The sequence below is a fragment of the Myotis lucifugus genome, unplaced genomic scaffold, assembly GCF_000147115.1.
Source record: "Myotis lucifugus unplaced genomic scaffold, Myoluc2.0 scaffold_296, whole genome shotgun sequence".
Taxonomy (NCBI): domain Eukaryota; kingdom Metazoa; phylum Chordata; class Mammalia; order Chiroptera; family Vespertilionidae; genus Myotis; species Myotis lucifugus.
This window is the reverse complement of record NW_005871344.1, coordinates 1,125,589-1,146,040: the sequence shown is the minus strand read 5'-3', so window position 1 is coordinate 1,146,040 and position 20,452 is coordinate 1,125,589. Positions and strand designations below refer to the sequence as shown.

At 43.7% G+C, this 20,452-nt stretch overlaps 1 protein-coding gene across 3 annotated transcripts in view; it reads right to left on the bottom strand.

Annotated features, from left to right (window-relative positions):
- Positions 1–310: 310 nt before the first annotated feature.
- The window catches only part of USP24 (ubiquitin specific peptidase 24), a 123,165-nt gene continuing 103,023 nt past the window's right edge, over positions 311–20,452 (bottom strand). For all 3 annotated transcript variants that reach the window (XM_023763651.1, XM_023763650.1, XM_023763652.1), the window contains 12 exons: positions 18,970–19,086; positions 18,234–18,326; positions 16,670–16,772; positions 14,886–15,007; positions 13,887–14,000; positions 11,745–11,810; positions 9,476–9,542; positions 8,322–8,400; positions 6,248–6,323; positions 5,758–5,844; positions 5,272–5,382; positions 311–3,131 (listed from right to left, as the gene is read on the bottom strand). In XM_023763651.1, the coding sequence (XP_023619419.1) occupies positions 3,069–3,131; positions 5,272–5,382; positions 5,758–5,844; positions 6,248–6,323; positions 8,322–8,400; positions 9,476–9,542; positions 11,745–11,810; positions 13,887–14,000; positions 14,886–15,007; positions 16,670–16,772; positions 18,234–18,326; positions 18,970–19,086 (1,098 nt within the window). In that variant the 3' untranslated portion in view covers positions 311–3,068. The remainder of the gene's footprint in view (positions 3,132–5,271; positions 5,383–5,757; positions 5,845–6,247; positions 6,324–8,321; positions 8,401–9,475; positions 9,543–11,744; positions 11,811–13,886; positions 14,001–14,885; positions 15,008–16,669; positions 16,773–18,233; positions 18,327–18,969; positions 19,087–20,452) is intronic.

Here is a 20,452-nt window from a genome sequence, read left to right as displayed (position 1 = left end):
GGTCCAGCATGAAACCCGCTTGACCAAGGACATTTCTGCTGGGACCACTTGAGACCTGAAAGCTATTGGGAGACGTCTGTCAGCCTCAGCCCAAGTTCAGCATGCTTCCCCAAGCTTTCAGAACCCTGACGTGGCCCGAGGAGAGAGGCCAAGGCTTAGAACATTTTGGGCCCCCTCATGATGCCAGAGTGGACCTACTCACACTGCCAGGAGGAAGGGCAGAAGGAATCGCGGCAGTTTACACCAGGCCCCTGCCCTCCCCGCATTGTTCTCTGACATGCGCAGAAAGAGGCCAGTGAGACTCCAGCTCTCCATTTTTGAAAAATTTATTTTATACCCTTAGAAGCTAAGAACTCTGCCACTCATGAGCCACAGTTAGAAGTAAGATTCTTCCCTGTTCATCTACTTCCTTTTGACATTTATAAACAAGATCCTGTACACAGGAGGTAGCAGAGGACAATTCCAGTCTGCTGGTTCCAGCTCAGAAGGTAACTGCACACACCTCAATGTTAGCAGGGGGTGAGGGGGGCAAGACAGGGCAATTGCCAGGACATGGCCTCCAGGTCCTACCACTCGTCCTTGCTGCCAGGGACCTTGAGGGAAGCCCACGGGCATCCCCACTGGGATGCTCATCTGTTTCCTCCCAGAATGCCTCTGGTGCGACGCAGCATCGACAGTGGGCCTCGCCAGGGGAGCTTCTTGAGGACACACAGCATTGAGTCAGTTGTGCAATTCCTACTTTTTGAAAGATTTATAAAAACGTCTTCATCCAAAAAAGTTGGCAATAAAAACGACAACTCTTCCAAGGTAGCCCGTCACATTGTCGCTTTGTTGTATATTAAAAAAGTCATCAGCAGGTTTGCAGGCTGCAGCCGTTGGCAATCAAGTGGTTACTGGCTACGTGGAAGGGGCAGTCATTGCAGCAACAAGAGCAAAATGAACAGAGCGTGTGACATGATCTTGATGCGGTCCTGACGAAGCATTACAGTGAGGACAGCAGGTGCTGGGGTGCGGAAGGCGTTGTTTCCATAGGAAATAAGGGACTAGAAGTGGCGATTTCACTCCTGAATTTGGGCTCCTGAGTGCAGCTGCCGGCGATGATGTCACCACACATCTCACCACCGGCATGTCAATGTCATGTCCCACAGTCTTTCTGTGAGGATGGCGGTGGAGAAGGGGGAGGGCAGGGTAAGGAAGACAGTAGGGTATGGAATAGTCACATACTCAAAATCAGTTTTAAAACATCACATTCAAAATTGCAAGAACATCAGAAACATATAAAACTGCCTCTGACCATTTTTCTGAGGGCACAGTCCTTTTTTTTTTTTTAAAATATATTTCTTTATTGATTTCAGAGAGGAAGGGAGGAGAGAGAGATAGAAACATCAATGATGAGAGAGAATCACCGATCAGCTGCCTCCTGCACGCCCCCTACTGGGGACTGAGCCCACAATCCAGGTATGTGCCCTTGGCCGGAATCGAACCTGGGACACTTCAGTCCGCAGGCTGACGCTCTATCCACTGAGCCAAGCCGGCCAGGGCACAGTTCTGCTCTTAAAAGCCGGCTCCTCCATCTACCAGCTGTCAGCAGCAGCTTTAGGCAGGTGCAGGGTCACACACTGGCCTGGCTGCACAGTACCTCCGTCGGCCGCAGTGCCGTGACTGGGCTGACAGTGCAGAGTGAAGAGCTGACTGTCCGGCCACGTGTCACATGATGCAGAAGCCACCAAAGGCACTTGGGGCTGGACACACCTCTCTGACTTGGCAAATCTAACAGCGGCAACCTGGCGCTTCCTAAGGCTCCCCTAGTTCTGCGCATGGTGAGTTGAAGACAAGGTAGAACATGTAGCTAACGGCAAAACAGGGTCGGAAAATCTGTGTAGCAACTCAAAATACAAAATGTACAAAATACATAGAATGTTAAATATGCAACCCCACCCTGGGACAAAGGGGAGCTGGCACCCGAATGGTGTTACACTTGGGAATTCCAACTAAATGATGCTTGTTCAACTGCTTCCTAGTTATTTCTGGGAAAATAAAACCTGCTCCTATCTTTTCAGTGTTAATCACTCAAGTTGAAGAGAAACAGTCTCAAATTCCTTGTCTGCATTAAAATGATTAGAAACTCACAAAGATTCCTCAATTCAAATATTTAACTTCATATACAACCAGTACCCAGGGTTTCAGTAACTGTTTTAATCCAAAGCAAATAAATGATTGCAGATCACATGATTTAAGACTAGTTTATTCAATATGTCTCCAAGCATTAAAAAGATGATTTCATGAAGTTAAACTCAATAAAATTATACCTTAAAGTGCTTCTTATTTTGCTGTTTTTAAACTTTATTTTGGGAATAACTTACGATTTCTTTAGTGACTGATGTCAAGAATGCGCCCTGGGGAACAGCACTTCAATTATATCAGGAAAAAGACCTTGAATAGCTTAATAACCTCCCAATTTTCAATCCTGGTAATATTTCATCAAGATCCAAGTTTAAGCCCAGGGCTCTCATCCAAACCCATCTGCAATTCTGTACAAATAGGGAGACATATTAAATACAAAGGTCTGTGTAAACGGAATTCTTTACTATTTTACAATGAAAGGAATTTTATCACATATCTTTACATAACCTTAAATTTGATATCCCTAATCAATGTTACTACAAGATTAAAAATTTGCCCCCACACAGCTAAAGGCAGATTTCTTTAAAAAAATAAAAATAAAAACCAAAAGAATTTCTTCTATAGCATCGTAGAGAAAGCCACAGCTTTACCCTCACTCACTGTTGTATGTTCATGTAACAAAAGTCTGTCACAGTTTATTTCGTAAAATCGCCACAGAAATGTTAACCCACATGCGGATCTGCCTCGGGGCAGCTGATCCACAGGCCGGCGCTCTCCCCCTGCAAAAGAGCCCCACTCCTGGCCACAGTGCTTTCCTCACACACGCTCCTCAGGCCGTGGCAGGCTCTTCCCGCCCACTTCCAGGTTCTTCTAAAGGGTTCAAACAGGTGCTGAGCATCCAGTAACTGCGATGTGACTCCCCATCGTGTGCCGGACACGCTCCTCTAGGGATCCACGTCGTCAAGGTCACTTCTTAACTCGCCAATCATCATAGGCGATTCTGAACCCTTAGAGGAAGAAAAGGAAATTCACTCATTGAGAAGTTAGAGAAAAGGCTATTTTATGCTGACTGTGTTCTGTAGTTTAAACATGTCCTTATTTAACAACGTAATGTTTACCAAAGGGCAATGAAACCCGCGATGCTGCCACACAATAGCGCAGACAGCTCCTATTAGAACTCTGTGGAGCTGTGGGCTGAACCAGGGAGAGACACCAGAGCCCTGACATCCAGGGCCAGAAACTGCCTAATGGTCAAAGATGGCTCTAGGTCACGTCTGGGCCTGAATTCTGCCCCTCAACAATCCTGTGGCCTTTGGTTTAAACAGGGTGGGGAAAAGTAGGTTTACAGTTGTGAATATGCAAAAGTTTACTCTTGTATTATTTATTATTATATTCCACAGGAACTGTAAACCTACTGTTGCCCACCCTGTACACTAAGGGTTCTGAATGGTAACCATGTATGCGTCTTGAGACTGATCTAGCTGGGGCTGGGGGAAGCAGGGAGTCTCCCTGCAAAGGGGTGTGTACGCTGAGGGGGAGTCAGACAGGGGTGAGTAGGGGTGGAAGGAAGAAGTACACTTGATGAACAGAAAGGCCACTGTATCTAGAACTCAGAAAATGAGAGGGAGAGGAAAGCAGGGGCCAAATCAAGCAGGACTGCTGAGGATCCGCCTCCACCCTAACAGCAGTGGAAGGCTGCTGAAAGGTTCAGTGAAGGCAGGAAAGACTCAAGAGTGGCCACAGGCAGATTTTTACAGAGACCCAGGAGTCTAAGGTGCTTACATGACAGAACAGATGGATGAGATCTTTCAAAGGTCAATGACAGGGTGTGAAAATGCCTGCAGCTCAAGCGGCCCTGTAGGTAGGGGCTGTGTGAGTAAGGAGGCTGAGCAGGACCAGCTGTGGGCGGGGCTGGATGTTTGTGTTTGGCACTCAGAAGAGGCTGACATGGAGGAGGCTGAGAAAGAAACACCCGAAAAGCTGGCGGAGAACTCAGAGCGCGGTGCCATGGAAGCCACAGGAGAGTGGTTTAGAAAGGAAGACCTGGTCAGTGGCATCAGATACTGCTCAGTGGTCAGCTCAGATGAGGACTGGAAATGGAAGCTGCTTGTCACCCCAGCTGCTGAGCAGGAAGAGGCTGAAGAGTGAGTGAGAGATTAGAAATTAAAGGTAGTTAAGTTTTGACTATTTTTTTGAGAAGTGAGGCTACAGAGAAGAGGAAAAGGGCAGGGATAAAAGGGAAGAGGAGAGTTTTTTCAAAAGGATGGGAGACAAGTGTATCGGAACACCACTGGGAGGGATCTGTTGAGAGGAAGAGGTTTAAGATACCAAACACAGAGAAAAAAGACAGAATACAGGGTTTCTGGCAAAATGGCAGGGTGGGGAGCCCTCCCTGTGACAGAGGACAGGGGCTCGCAGGGGCTGTGAGTCTAGGAGCGGCAGCTGCAGGAGCTCCTGTCTGACAGCTTTTCTTTTCTCTGCAATAAAGTAGGTGAGCCTCAGTTTCCCTTCTGTAAAATCAGGTAACAGTGACCTCACAAGGTTGTCAATGAGGATCCAAGAGCTTAAAAAGAAAAAAGACTCTACAACATCCACAGGATTCATTTAATGAGGCCTCTGCCAAGCCCTGTTACGGAGCTACAAGGGGACTGCCCTTCTGGAAGGTCAGAGTGGAGGGAAGACACAGACACATCATCACATTCACACCTGCTCCATTATTCTGCACATAGATGTTTAATAAACATTTCATTCCCTTTTTACTATAGTAATTAGTATTAGAAATGTTGTTGGTTCTTCGACTCCCCAGTAAGTAGGTAGATTTCAACGGCATGAGGCCCCTCCTCTCAAGGGTCCATGCTTCCTGGAGGCTGGTGAAAGCAAAAGCGGGAGGCAATGTTCTCAGCCGGCAGTGAGGCCGACAAGCTGGAACGAATCGCTGGGGCCTCCTTAGAACAGCCAGCCACACACTGAGGTCCAAGCCTGGCATGCCTCCCACATGGCAGCACTGTTCCTCCCTGTGGGCACTGGGAGTGGGTCCTGCAGAGAGCACTGAGGATGGAGCTGGGGCTCCTTTTCTCTTGTTTATGAAATTGGTTTTGGGAAACTCCAGAGCGGGCGCTGCCCTTCCACACGGGGACACCATCATACCTGTTGTAGGTGCCTGTCTCCGTTCTCATTCGCGGGGCTGCTCTCCGACCCGTTGCTGCTCCCTGACTGTTCTTTCTCATTCAGCAAAGCGGTGGCATACGCTAGTGTGTCCTTCGGGGATTCAAACAGAAGGAAAAGTCAGGGAGTGGGTAGTGGCAGCGACATTGCCAAGGAAGACTACCCTTCATTTGACCTTTAGAGGCACTAGGAGCCTTAAGGGTGGTGTCTTCATGGCAGCCCCCAGAGCACCCTCAACTTCTGGGCCATGTGGGGGCTGGACTGACCCACCCATATGGCTTTTCTTCTATAATTTGTGAACTGCACACCAATGTGTTATCTTTTCATAGAAATTCAATCGTTTCTTTTGCCCCTTCTCATTTTCAACCTATACCTCCTCTCTTCTCTGAGGCTGCTGTTTCTGAGAAACATACTAAAAATCCTACCTAAGGGATTTCAAGCCACACAAAATCAGAAGACAACCCTCACCTGAGCTGAAATCGTCCGCTGAAAAGTCTTTCCAGTTGATGTTTCATTAGAGACATTGCTTTGCGGTGTCCAATAATGTTCTGACATCTGAGACAGGAGGTCAGAAATGCATCAGAGGTGACAGACAAGCCCACATGAACCCACGATTTCTACCATTAGATGGCAGATATAAAGCACCTACAGTAGTATATACGTCTACCCAGCCCTTCTATCACATCAGGAGTCTTTCCTGGAAAATTTCACTTCCACTCTCAAGAGCTCGTAAAATTCTACTTCTTACACAATCTTCCCCACTTTCTCACCTATAAAGCTAAGACGCATGTATTAAGATGCAAATTTAAAGCATAAAAACAGGTATCAACGGTACTAAAAAAGGTTTGAAGACTGAAAATACTTTGAGACCTGTTTCAAATTAAGTTTGAGAGTCTTCCCTGACAAGACGTGCTCCTACTATTCCTACGTCAGCACCAGAAGGCTCACAATGCATTACCTTCTTCTGCAGCCACTGCACAGCCCAGCTCCAGTGGTGGGAGTTCTCCTTGAAGTACTCTTTAGCAGCGGGACACCTGGCCATCGGAGATTTCTATTAGCCAAATGCTTTCTTTGCAGAGGTACTTATTTAATCTGCAGCACCCTTTTTATTGTGAAACACAAATGCTACTTTCACTAAAGTTCAGTTGTCTTTATACAACTATCTCTAACTCATCTACTCAGTTCTATTAAAATTCACAATTGAAGAACGAAAAATAAAACCCCCACAGCAAATAGTGCTTTTAATAAATGACCTCTTGCTAGAATCAAATTAATCTTAAATATTTGTGACCTGAATAAGGAAGCATATTATATTTAAACATGATCTTATAGCCACCCTCTCTTTTTCTATTTTTATCTGACTTTCTGGGAAGCTGTCCTTCGTATTTGAAGACAGTGCTGATGGTGATGTTGCCACTAGTGAGTGTATATAAAACAGATGTGTGAAGGATATGAAAGTATACATAGACACTGGAATCTGGACTAAGTGTCTGCTGGCAGCAGATATACTATATGGCCCCAACACTACAGTGGGGCCTTGACTTACGAGTGTCCCGACTAACGAGTTTTTCCGGCCGATTTTTTGCTTTGAGTTGACAGAGTAATTTGAGTTAACGAGCTCCTTAACGATTTAACTCGTAAGCCAAGGCCCCACTGTACTTGGAAATGCCATTCCTAGGCAAGTACTTAACGATAACATGCTGCCAATATCAAGCCTAATTAATGAACGCACAATTGTGGCTGGATGATCGCCATCTCTGTCCACAATGCTATGTCACATGGAAACGTATGTTCATGCATTATTTCAGTGAGGTTCTCAGTAATATCTGTGTAGGATGCTCAAACACAGCAGATTAAGCCAAACAGATTTCTCATTCTTATTTTGGTACAAGTTCAGGGATATCAATACCCATGCCTAAGAATCAGCAAAAATCTGGAGCAAAATAAAGTAAGCTATGAAGAAGGCTCTATCAGGTAAGACTCAGAGATGGCAGTGGAGTCTGCTCAATACCCCTGGTCATCTTGTAGTTACTCTGATCTTTTGTTTGCTCTTGTACTAAGTAGGGAACTAACGTAGCAAACCACTAAGGTCGCTTGTAACATCGAGAACCTTTGCATTTCGAGTCTACTGACAGATGAATGGATAAGCACAATGTGGTCTATGCACACAATGAAATATTTAGCCTTAAGAAGGGGGAAAATTCTGACATGCTACAACACGGATAAATCCTTGAGGACATCATACTAAGTGACAAAAGGACAAATACCCAGAGTAGTCAAATTCATAGACAGAGAAAGTAGAATGATGTTTTCCAGGGGCTAGAGGGTGGAAGAATGGGGAGTTATTGTTTAATGTTTAATGGATATCGAGTTTCAGTTTGGGAAGGAAGATTCAAAAGTTTTGAAGATGGGATAGTGGTGTTTGTTGCACAACAATGTGAATATACTTAGTGCCACTGAACTTACACCTAAAAATGGTTAAAATGGTAACTTTTATGTTATGTACATTTTACCACAACTAAAGCAAAAAGAAAAGAGAACCTTTGCTTGAAGCAGACAGCCTAGCTCTGACAGCACCTGTGACGTGGGACATATAACAGTCCGTAAGCTCACAGCTATTGCAAAGACTAATGAGAATACAGGCAAAGTATTTAGCACTGTGTGTGAATTAAGTGTAAGCCACTCTAATAGGATTCTGTCTCGAGAGACTGTTATGAAAGTGGGGACCTAGAGCCGAAAGAGCTGTAGCTACACTATGAAAGCCTCTCGAGTGGAGGCTCACCCACCTTGATTCCCACCCTTCCTGCACAAAGCCTCTGGGTTAGCTTTTCCTCTCGGGTTCTGTAAGGTCTGTTCCTCTTCTAACACTTCCCTTCACATCTCCCTGAGATCACCTGCATAGGTTTCTGTGCCATCCAAGCAATCACGCCCTGACTGAGGCACACTCTCCAGGTACTAACACAAGGCAGGTTTTTTCTGGTCATATTTGACTTGTAACCATTTCCTCTCTTCATTTTTGAATCAATACTTACTTTTGAGCAAGAGTTACCAGAAATTTGACACATTGGTAGCAGCGACTGCTGTCCACATGATTACTGTGGTGCATCAGAGCTGAAGGGAGAGAAGAGAATATTTGAACAATGAACCATTAAAATGAAAATGGGTTTCCTGTTCTGAAAACTTACAACAATCTACTCTGACAAACAGATAAAGACCTAAATTAAAAGCATGGTGCTGACTCAAGAGGATCCCCTAAATTCTAAAGGGTAGAAATACTAAGTAGATTCAAGAAACATACGTGGTGGCGCGAGTTTGACTTTTAGGAGAAACAGATGGAGCTAAGATTTATATTGGCTGATTATTCACCTAGAGACCTCCAAGCTTTTCCGCCCACCACACTGCTCACAGAGAGTAGTTAGAACACTGTTAGTGTGATAAATGGAAACTTACGGTCTTAGTTCAGTTCACCAAAGAGTCCCTGCTCTGGGCTTTGGGGATTGAAAGATGAATAATACTTGGCCCTGCTCCTGGGGAGCGTACCCCTGGTCTGGGAGTTCAGAGCCTGGGTGGAAGCTCTGAGTAGAGCCCACCATCCAAGGGGTGGTCTAGAGCGTTGCAGCTATAGAACTTTTTAAACTTACGTTTCTTTTCTAAAATACAGGAGGTCCTAAATCTTTTCTTAATACATAACCAGAATGTGAAATGACTCCGATTAACTGGAAATACAGGTGGATGGTGGGAGTTGGAGAAGACTATTTTTAACCAAACCTTTTCTAAGAAATTGCTCACTAAAGCCACTTCAGCCTTCTCAAAAGAAGAACTCTGCCCAAAACCTTTTATAAACAGACAACAGAAATTTGGGTGCATTTATACCACAGGCGAAAAACAATCACATTTCCTGAGTTCGACAACATCCTGAGCCTGAGGTTTTAGTTTTCCACTCCAATGGCTATAGAGTGGAATGAGAGTTTCTTGCCTTGGAAAGTGCCTTTAACTTGTTGAAAAGTCACAGCACCCTTGACTCTCTCCTAACCCAGTAAGGACCCCAAGTTGCACTTTACTGACTAAAGGTACGGGGTTGGTGTGGGAGATGGACTGGGGAGGCGGGAGGCAGACCCATTAGGGAGGAGACTGGCTACCTGCACATTCACTGCTGACACTTCCCGTTAAGGCCGGGCATACTTGCCTAGTAGTCCATTTTCTGTCTCAAACACAAATTTGACTCGCTCTACTTGTATGGGATCTTCAATTACCTGTGAGAGGAAGGAAACAAGTTGGTAAATGAAAGAAGAACTTAGGTTATAGCCACTGGTGCCTCTTTTTTAAAAAAAATAATTCAATAGGTTCTAACTTAACAAAACCCAATACAAATATCATGTCACTGCCATATATCTCAACATCTTACATTTTAAACTACAGATGAAAAACTACTGAGTAATATCTGAAGATCCATTTATTTCTTCTCAATGTGCTCTTACCAACACCTACCGTTCTCTGTGGGTTATAAGGACGTATATTTCATGATCCTGAGGGTGAGAGGTTTACAGATTAACCTGTTTACCAAACTGTGTCAGTTTTGCTACAACACAGGCTCTGCAAGTCCACAGGCGAGAACTGTCTTACTGTCACTGTGCGTCTAGTGCAGTGGTTCTCATCCTTCTGGCCCTTTAAATACAGTTCCACATGTTGTGACCCAACCATAAAATTATTTTCGTTACTACTTCATAACTGTAATGTTGCTACTGTTATGAATCGTAATGTAAATATCTGATATGCAGGATGGTCTTAGGCGACCCCTGTGAAAGGGTCGTTTGACTGCCAAAGGGGTCGCGACCCACAGGTTGAGAACCGCTGGTCTAGTGCCTCACACCCGATTGTGCACAGTGCAGCCAACTTGACAGCCCTGCTTCTGAAGAGCAAACCTTCCAAAGTTTGTAAAAGCACCAGGAGAAAGGACCAGGCTTTCTATAAATGGCATTCATGGTGTAATTCCTTATTTGGAAGCACTGATTAAATGACTACCCTGTGCCAAGGCCCATAGGCCTACACCAAGTCTTAGGGACCTAAAGGGAACCCTGTCCCTCCTCCCGCTCTTTAAGGAGCTTCTGGGCTAGTCTTTCTCACTAGCTCACAACCAGTCCCCAAATTCTATTGATTTTCTTTCCAAAGCATCTCTTGGCTTGTCCTTTGTCCCCTTCGACGCTGGTCTTGCCTCAGCACAGGCCTTGTTATTTCACACTCAGATTACTGCCATACGCTTCTGTGTAAGTCTTCCAACACTGACCCTGCTTCCTCCTTCAGTCCATCCTTCAAAGCAACTGCCAAGGGCATCTTTCTAAAACATAAATAAGGCCACAGAACTTTCCTGCTTAAAATCTGTCCATGGCGCCCATCAGTGACAGCAGAGGTTGCAAACTTAAATGTCTAGAGGCTAGGATGACAAGAAATGAGCAAAATGGGCAAAGTAAGAGACAATAAGGAGCAGCGAGGGCAGCAGGGAACTGGAGGTCCTGTGCCCCAGCAAAGAGGGCAGGCTGCTGCTGCTCTAGGTGACGGTGGCCTGCAGGACATGGGACCAATGTGGCCAGGTTAGCGGCTTTCTCAAGATAGGCTGTATCTAGAAATCAGAAAACAAAACCACATGGGCCATATAAAACAGGCAAATGGACAGGACGTGCTCCCAGGCTGCAGTGTGCAGCCACTGCCTATAGAAAGAGGTCCCCTCACTGGTCCCTGAGCCTTGCATGCTCTGGTTTGGGCTTCTTTCCCACGCCCCACTCAGCTCCACTCCTAGTCACACACCTCCTTCCAGCTCACTGAGCAATCAATCCAGGGGTCTGGTGGGGGGAAGGGGCTAACTGCATGGCTCAGATCCTGGCTTTGTGATTTATTAGAGGTTGGTCTTAGGCAAATCACTCCACTTCTCCAAGTTCTAATTTCTAATGTGATACGGTACTTTGTTGATTATAACTGAATTTCCCCCATTTTTTATATTTCCAAAATTGAGATGCATCCTACAGTCAATTACATTTCAGTTTCATGGCTTGTAAAAATATTTCTAGTAGTATAAAGACAATCAAGGGTACCTCAGATAGGAGTGAAATATAGAGCCAGCAATTTCCCTGAGGTTACTGTGAGGTTAAACAAGATAATACTTGTGCTTAGCACAGCCCCCTAGCCACAGCAGAGCCATCCACTGCTCCTCTGCTCTCTGTACGACAACTGCTTGTGTACTTGTCTAGCTCCCTCACGAAACCACGAGCCCCTATAAGGTAAGGTTTTATTATTGCTCACCTGTAAATCAGTATTGCACAAAAAAAGACTGATATGAGGAGGACTTAGTAAGTGCAGGATAAGAATGGAAAAACAATACAAGGACAGGCAACTTTTAATTTATAAACAATGCTGGCTAACACATGCCTAAATACAAGTGAATCAGAACATGTATGACTTACCAGTATCTCATGCAGTAGTTGGAAGGTATTCTTTAACTCGTGGGGTGGAGCTGTTTCTAGTTGGTTCTGAAATGTTTTTAAAAAGAAAATTCCAGTAAGCCTTCAGCGGAAAGCACATTGGTGTGTCAGTCAACAATGTCAGACTCAAGCCCTAGTTCCACCACTATCTGGCTAACCTTGGCCAAGTCAATTCTTCTCTTTGGGGGCCTCAGTTTCCCCAAATGCTAAATCTGGGACTGAAACAAACCATCTCCTCTGTGGTCCTCCCAGCTGCAACGCTCCGTGGTTAGGAAGGAGAGAGGAGGAAGGGCAGAAAGAAGAGAATGTGAAGTCACTAAAGAGGTCCCCATTTTAATTTCATTGATACATATCCTATTTTGTTTTCCAGAATATGCTGCTGTTGCTATGAGAATGCAAATGAGTATGCTCTGAGATAAGTATGCTGAGTGGAGTATGGAAGAAAATCTGGTTTACGAAACAGAAAAACCTGCCAAGACGCACCTGTGAAGAAAGCAAGATTCAGAGACTCATTCCTGTGTGCATTTTAACAGCCTCACACAGGTACATGGATGGGGCCTAGGACCCTGCATCACCACACCACACTTCCCGGTGTCAGGGCTGGCACTCAGCGAGCATCTCTCTCCACGCCTCACGGACTCCCCACCACCTGTGAGGTCAGGTCACACTCCCTCCCACTGTGAGAGGAGGGAAACTGCCTGAAGTCACATCAGTGAACATTAAAGGGAGGAATGCAGTCACCTCTGACATAGGTCTGCACAGAACAGCTTCAGGGCAGAACATTTTAATAAGAGTCTGAAGACATAACCCACTAACCACCTGCTACTTGTCAGCACCACCTGTATCACTATTATAAATCCTGGTGCAGGTAACAGGGTGATGCAGAAATTTTGTGGGCAAAAACGAATACACATGGTATGAATTTACAGAAAGAAGCCTGGAAGGACCCATACCAATGTGGCATATTGGTCCCTGGGGTGGGGAGGAGAGGGGCAAGATTGGTTGGTGTTGTCAGAGAATGCAGCCATGTATTATCCATGTTATTAAAGATTAGTAACTAATAAAAATGATCTGTGTAGGGTTACAGATTTTTCTAGTAATCCCTAGAAAGGCAGTAAAAATATGGTTAAGAGCACAGCCCTGGAGCCAGACTGCCCACGTTCAAATTCCCACTCTGCCACTTACTAGTTGAGACCTTGGGGAAGTTATTTACCCTGTGCCTCAGTTTCTTGAACTATAAAATGCTGACAATAGTATCTGCCTGATAGGACTACTTGAGAATTAAGTGAGCTAAATATGTACTCTGCTTGGAACAGTGCTTTGGCATCCAGTAAGTGCCACAGTGGTAGCAGTAATTAGCATACTGACCAGAGCTTCATAAGGAACTGTATCACCTTTTTAGGTGAGAAAACCCTACTTCTGATTTTTAAAATGGGGAGGGCATTTAATATGAAATTGGAAAACATTTTACATAGTAATGGTCACACAGCATTATTAACTATAAAGTATTATTCTTAACAGTTAAAAACTGAACTGAACGCAAACGTGTTGCTGGTAAGAGAATGGTCAGGTCAATCATGGCAATGAGAGGATGAAAGATTATACCCACAGATACATTTTAGTAATATGGAAAATATTTATAATGTTAAGCAAAACCCCCCACAAAATCATAAAGACAAAATAAAATCCCAGTTATGTTAAAATACATGTGTAGAAAATAAAAGGGAAACATAAGGGAATGTTCATGGTGACTGTCAGTGAATGATGGGCTATTGAGTTCTTTTCCTTTTTTTAAGCCCTCACTGGAGGTTTTTCCCCCACTGATTTTTAGAAAGCGTAGAAGGGAAGAGAAAAACATCGATGTGAGAGACAGATTGATTGGCTGCCTCCTGCACTCGCCCTGACTGGGGCCGGGGATTGAGCCTGCAACCGAGATACAAACCTATGACCCTGAAGGTCTTTGGGCCGATGCTCTAACCACTGAACAAACTGGCCAGGGCTGAGTTGTTTCCTTAAATGAGCCTACATTATTTTTATGATTAGGAAAACCAATGACGGTATTAGAAGCAGCATGCTAACTGGGAGTGAAGGCCACCAGCCGTCACCAGGCCAGCGGAGCCCTACCTTAATGAAGTGCAGCATAGTGAAGGAGAAGTGCTCGTTGCAGAAGCAGCAGTACACCACCATCTCCATGAGCGCCAGGAGCGAACCCGTCAGCTCACGCAGAGCAAACATCACCTGGTGCGAGGGACGAAAGGAGAAGCGCTCCTGTCAGCTAACTGTCAATAGGTTGTTTCTGGCTTTGACTGAAACAGACTCAGGTTTAATATCATCAGCACTGCCTCAAAATAGGGCTGCTTTCACTGCTAGAGCTCCATGGATAGATTTCAGGGTGTTTAGGTCTGCCTGACATTTAACACAATTTTGTGCAAATGTGCACCTTTTTCCTGAGTCGCTTTCATCAGATTTTCAAAGGTAAATGCCCTCTTCAAATTAAAGTAATTACTGATAGATCCCCAAAATACACAATGTTCAATTTAAAAAAGGTATGTAGCATAGCACTGTTAATGTAGTTACAAAACCAGTACGACACATGGATTCATATCTATGTAAATCAAGTTATGGAAGGACTGGAAGATTACATTCTCAAGAAGGGGCAGCGCTGAGTGGAAGGGGAGGTGATGGGACTGCAGGCAGGCCACACAGTGCTGTGAGCACCCCACTTCCATACTCCTGAGGTTTAAAAAACGTATGTGCCTCAGAGTTGTAGTATTTCAGGATCGGGGACACATATGAGACTGGGAACAAAACCTGATATTAAACTGAGTAATTGTGATTGGTGAGGTGCCATTTACCTACTGGGACCTAGAGGGGTAGTTAGTTGGGCCGAACCTGGAGGTCCAAGTCCATTTGAGAGATTGAAGAAAGGACTAATAACATTCTCTTCAACCGATTATTTCCTTCTGACATATACATAGGAAGAAAAATTAATGTGAAAGAATAATTTCTTCTCCTAACAATACCCTTTTTTATCAAAATATAACTAATAACAAATAACAAAAGGTGTTTTTCCTCAATGGGAGAAATAAAGAGAAAAACAGCTTTAGGAGAACAAGGACATACCTCCAACAGGTAAGGTTTTCCTTCAGACAAGAACAACAAGGCTTCTACTTCCTCGTGGAGGGGCAGCAGAGGGCTTGAAGGAGCAATGCTGATAGGTGGCCGTTGTTTAAATACCCCAGGAGCTTCAGGAGACCAGAGAAACAAAGCCTGTCTCACTTGACGCAATTTCATGAAACAGACATCTCTAACGCAAAGCCATTCATTCCCGCAAGCTTCACACACACAGCTGCTGAGTACTCACAACATGCTCTCTCACAGTCCGGGGAGGAAGCCAGACTTGGAGACAGGAGAAATGTTTACCTACTTATTTCAATGTCTGCCTAAGTTGTAGGTGTGACCAGTAAGCTCTCTAGACAATCTTTCAAAGAAGTAAAAATATAAATCGTATGTGGAAAAAATGCCCAATGTGACTCTGAATAGACACTGGACAAGACCCTTGTGTTCCTCAAACACCACCTATGCTAAGCAGAATTAACCCACATGGAAGGAGTTATTCCTTTTGCTAGAAAAACAAGAACTCACACTATTTTCTTCTACAAACCTATCTCAACTCAAGTTTAGGCAGCTTTGTCTTTTTAGATGAATGAGTCAGATTTAGGAAGCAAACTCTACCTCAAACCATCCAAGTGCTCCCCAAGTCCCTTTAGAACAGTGGTTCTCAACCTTCCTAATGCCGCGACCCTTTAATACAGTTCCTCATGTTGTGGTGACCCCCAATTTCATTGTTACAAATTGAACATAAAGCATAGTGATTAATCACAAAAACAATATGTAATTATATATGTGTTTTCCAATGGTCTTAGGCGACCCCTGTGAAAGGGTCGTTCGACCCCCAAAGGGGTCACGACCCACAGATTGAGAACCGCTGCATTAGAGGGTCAATAAGCATTGCTGGATCAGAGTGATGCGCTGTTATTTTTATCTCGTTTCTGGTGTTCAGATCTTACTGGTCATACAACACTGAAACCCAACCACAGCCTCTGGGTCAGAGGCTTGCATTCACACACTGGCTGCTATGCCACTTACTGGCCGTGGACTTGTGCAGTTACTACACCCTCTGTATCTTAGTTCCTCATTTACAGAAGGGGTAATATCCCTCTCACAGGTTTGCTGAGGGGATTATGAACACAACTGATGAACTAAAAGGACTATGGACAGGCACAGCACACAGAAAATACTGAATATTTTTCAGTGGCTTTGGATAACTATATAGGACAATTTGCGTCTCTTCTCTATTAAATGAGGACTGAACTACTGGGTATAGGTGACCAAGTAGTAAATGTTACCAGCGACATCATATATTCAAATGCATTTCAATGACTTAATGTACAGCTGAAATAAATCCCTTTGTTTTTACAAAGTACTTTAATACTTTATCTCATTAATCCTCAATATACTTGTGGGGTTATGTTTTTAGTATTTCCATTTCGTACTGAGAATCAGAGGGCCAGATGGCCTGGGCGAGTTCACACAGCTAGGAAACTAACCCACACAAAGGCAATTTTACCACTACATCAGTTGTGCCAATTATGGTAATGAATGAACTCCGAATTGGTCTTTGATTCTGAAGGCTTTTTAAAACTTACATACCCCTCTCCCCAAATAAATGATTTACTTTCCCTTGTGACAAACTAGTAAAATAAAGTGAAGTTTAACAGGAATTAAAACAATATCAAATAGCCAAATGAGGAACAAGTAATATCCATTTAATTGCTAACATTACCCTCCATGCACTACTGACAAATTCAGATTTTTCCGATGTACTAAAGATATGTTAAGCTCACCAACATTCCTCTGGGAAGAGACATCTGAATACAAAACAAGTAATGCCACTGTGTTGTGAAGATTCCCAAATTCTCGTGCTTGTGCGGAACTCCATCGCCGTATCTGTGGTCAGAGAACATGAAGTGGACGTTTGTGTTTTGATTAGAAATAACATGGCGAGGGAGGGAAAGGACCTGCTGGTTCATGATAATTTGGGCCACAATTATTTCTCAATATTTGATAGCAAAAGAGGTCAAAGTACAAAAAGCCATAGGTTTTGAGCTAGCTTAACAGTGTTTTCCCCTCAGACAATTAACTCACATTCTGAAATGAACCCATTCGTGTATTCTAAGTTAGGTATTGGGTGCTCACTATGTGCCAGCCAATTTCCCTGTACCTCAGTGTAATGGGGAAAACCCATGAGGCGGTGACCTGGGGGCCCAGCCCTCTGACCCCCCCACCCCCATTTACTATGCTGTGTGAGTGTGGGCACGTTATGGTAACACTGCCTAACCTCTTGGTGTAATGGTGGAGATAACCCACCTGCTCTGGCCACTCATGGCTGTGAAAACCAAATGAAACCTTAAAAGTGAAAATGTTTTCAATGCTATGGGCTCCATAAATGCAAAACAACAGGAGTCCTTGAAGCAGAAGAGCTTGAGTGAAAAATGGAGATTATAAATTTCAACATGATATCCTTACACTGAGCAGGCTATGGGGCCAGAGCTTGCTTGCTAATACTGACGAGTGAGAGAAGCACGGTGCAGATTGGGACCTGAGGAGGCCGGAGCAGCATGTCTGTCCCCTCTTATAAAGGAACGAAAACTCCTATGCGATGCGTTCCATTCAGGGGATACCGGAACTGGGTCTGAACCCCACTCCACAACACTTTAGCTCGGTGACCTTGAACAAGTCACTGAACTTGTCTGTGCTGTAATTCTCGCCTGAGAATGAGGATGAAACTGCCTAGTTTATTGAACTGTATCAGTGATATGGCATATAAAGGACCAGTTGTGTCTAGTATATAACAGGAGCTCTATAAATAGCATTCATCATTACTGCACCTTCATTTTAAATCTATCAAACAAAATCTATCACCAATATAGAAACTTCAACAGGAGAGCCAATTTTCACATATACCTAACTCGATTATTACAAAACAAGCTCCCTCCATTTCCTGAATATGAGCAGTAGTAAACCTGCAGCAGGATATAACAGTGTATAACAGTACAATTTCACATTTGAACTCTGGCCTTGTTATCAGCATTCCGGAAGTGACTGCCACCCGAACAGCCTTGCTGGCAGCACTAGACTCGCAGGGTTTTGAATCCTCCCATCAGGACCCATCTTTGCTGCTATAATACTTCACATTTTAATTGATACTCTAGTTAGTCATTTCCATAGGTTGTTATTATTAGGGAATTCTGAGAAAAGCTGCAAAAATAATTGAACTATAAAGAATTTTAAAGTCGATATAATATTAGTACCTGGACTCTTATGAGATTAAAAATATTTATCACCTACACAGAGAAGTAAAGTGACTACAAAACCATGGCTACCGAGGGGGCTGGCAAGCAGCATTACCTGATTGTTCTGGCGACTGGCCCCCAGGAGAAAGCTGATCATGTGTCGCAGAGCTGAATGCCGCAGGAGGAGGTCTCCAGCCCTAATACCTTGCTGTCACAAGATATTGAGAACGACAAATTATATTCCTATCCAGACAAAAATCAGTTTTAAAAACAGTTAAATGAGAAGTTTTAAGGAGTAAGTTTTAAAATGCTATAATCTATAATTATCTATAATAATAAAAGCATAATATGCTAATTAGACCAGACGTCCTTCTGGACGAAGCTGGGGCTGCGAGGGAAGCCCGGGTCCAGGTGCCTGTCTGTGGCAGGAGGGAAGCCCGGGTCCCGGGTGTCAGAGGGAAGCCGGTGCCGGCAGCGGGGGGAAGGAAGGCCTACTCTTGCACCAATTTCATGCATCAGGCCTCTAGTTTACATATAAAAATATTTGTTAAAAACCTAATTAAAAAAACTCTTTTGAGTTCCAATAGCCTCACATTGCTTCACAAAGGCTAAGAACACATAATTAGATACTAGTTTTAATGCAGATGTTTGCTGTCAATGAGTGTACACTTACCTGTATCCAACTTCCTGCAAGTAATATAATCCCTGAATTAAGATTTTAAAGAATAAACAGCCATAAGACCGTATCATATAAATTCAATATTGACCAGTCTATATTTTTCCATGTATAAAATTCCTTTAGACTATAAATTTTCTGTGTTATGAAAATATATTAGAAAAAAACCATTTACCTTTTGTACAAAAGTGTTGAACAGGAAAAAGTACTGAGCACAGTTTTTACAATTTTCTGGGACATCTTTATCCAACAGAGCAAGTAGTACCTCCAGTAACTGGTGAAGGCTTTTTAACTGGTCAGAGGAAAGATGAGATTACATAAAGAAAAACCATGTAAGACAGACATTTGCAACAAGATTAATTTGAAGTAAGTCACAAAGGAAAATCTGGTTGATACAATCCAGTCTCAGATTCAGATGGATTTATGCTTTGGAGAGCAAAAACAGAATGATTCAATTTTACCTGCCAGGGGAAGATTGGTACTATAGAAATACTTCAAAGGAATGCCTAGTTTTGTCTCCTAGATTTCAGAGTCAAGGGCATGATTCTACTGCCTAATGGGCACATTTTCTGTAGATCCAATTTCTCTGTCTCTTAGAAAAAGGGTGGGGGTGCTTAGAGGAAACCTATTTCTGAGTCCCTCCCTCCACTATGCTACTTCTTTACATAATCACAGATGCAAAGAATAAAAACACAGACACAGGCATAGGGGCTAGAAACCAAGCCGATGGAGCAGATGGAGAGCACAGCCTGACAGAATGACAACGGCAATATCCACTCAACTGGGAACTTACTTGAAAGCCCGCTGACGCCTCATGGAAAGCTTTGAAAAACATTTTATTTATTTAGAAACCATTTTGGTTATCACATTGCTTCTTCTTTCCCTCCCACCCAACTGCTTTTGGACAAGTTCCTAGAAATTCATCTGTGATCTGAGAATGAAGACCAAGCTTACTCTTACTATTTCTGTTGATTTATTTTCTTGAAGATGGTGTCCAGAGACTTTTAAAATACTCCCAACCATCCTGTCACATCAGTATAAGTACAATAAAATTTAGCATTTACATAGCACTTAACTTTCAAAATACTTTCCAATACAGAGTGGATGGCAAGAGGCACCATTTCCATTATGAGGGAAAAACTGACATAAAATGCATCAGCTGGATCTGGATATTCAATAGAATTTACTGAGGCAAACGCTTCCATGTTTTCACCCTGCACCACCACTCCTTCCCTTTCTACCACCTGCAGTCCTGCCTTCAGAGGTCACTGGGGTGATGGTGTGGCCTGACCCCATCTGTAGGGAGACTGCACTAACTCTATCGTTATCTTTTGTCTAGGTTGGTGCACGGGAGGAAGGAGAATGAGAAGGTCCTCATGCTAAATGTCTTACACAACTTCCACAGAGTATTTCAGAGCAATGGTCTCCAAACTGTCCTAAGCAACTCCCAATGACCTAGTTTATATGTTCTGCACTCAGGTAAGGTTTTGTTTGGAAAATGGTTCTGCTGTTTAAGCTGATTGAAAACCAATGCCTTAGAGTAAACCTCAACTTCCTTATAAATCCTGAATTGAGAGACAGTCTTCTGGGCCCTTCCTAAGGGCATATTCGACCTCTTTGTTCATTCTGGACTGAGCAGAGCTCCCTGGGTCAGGCAA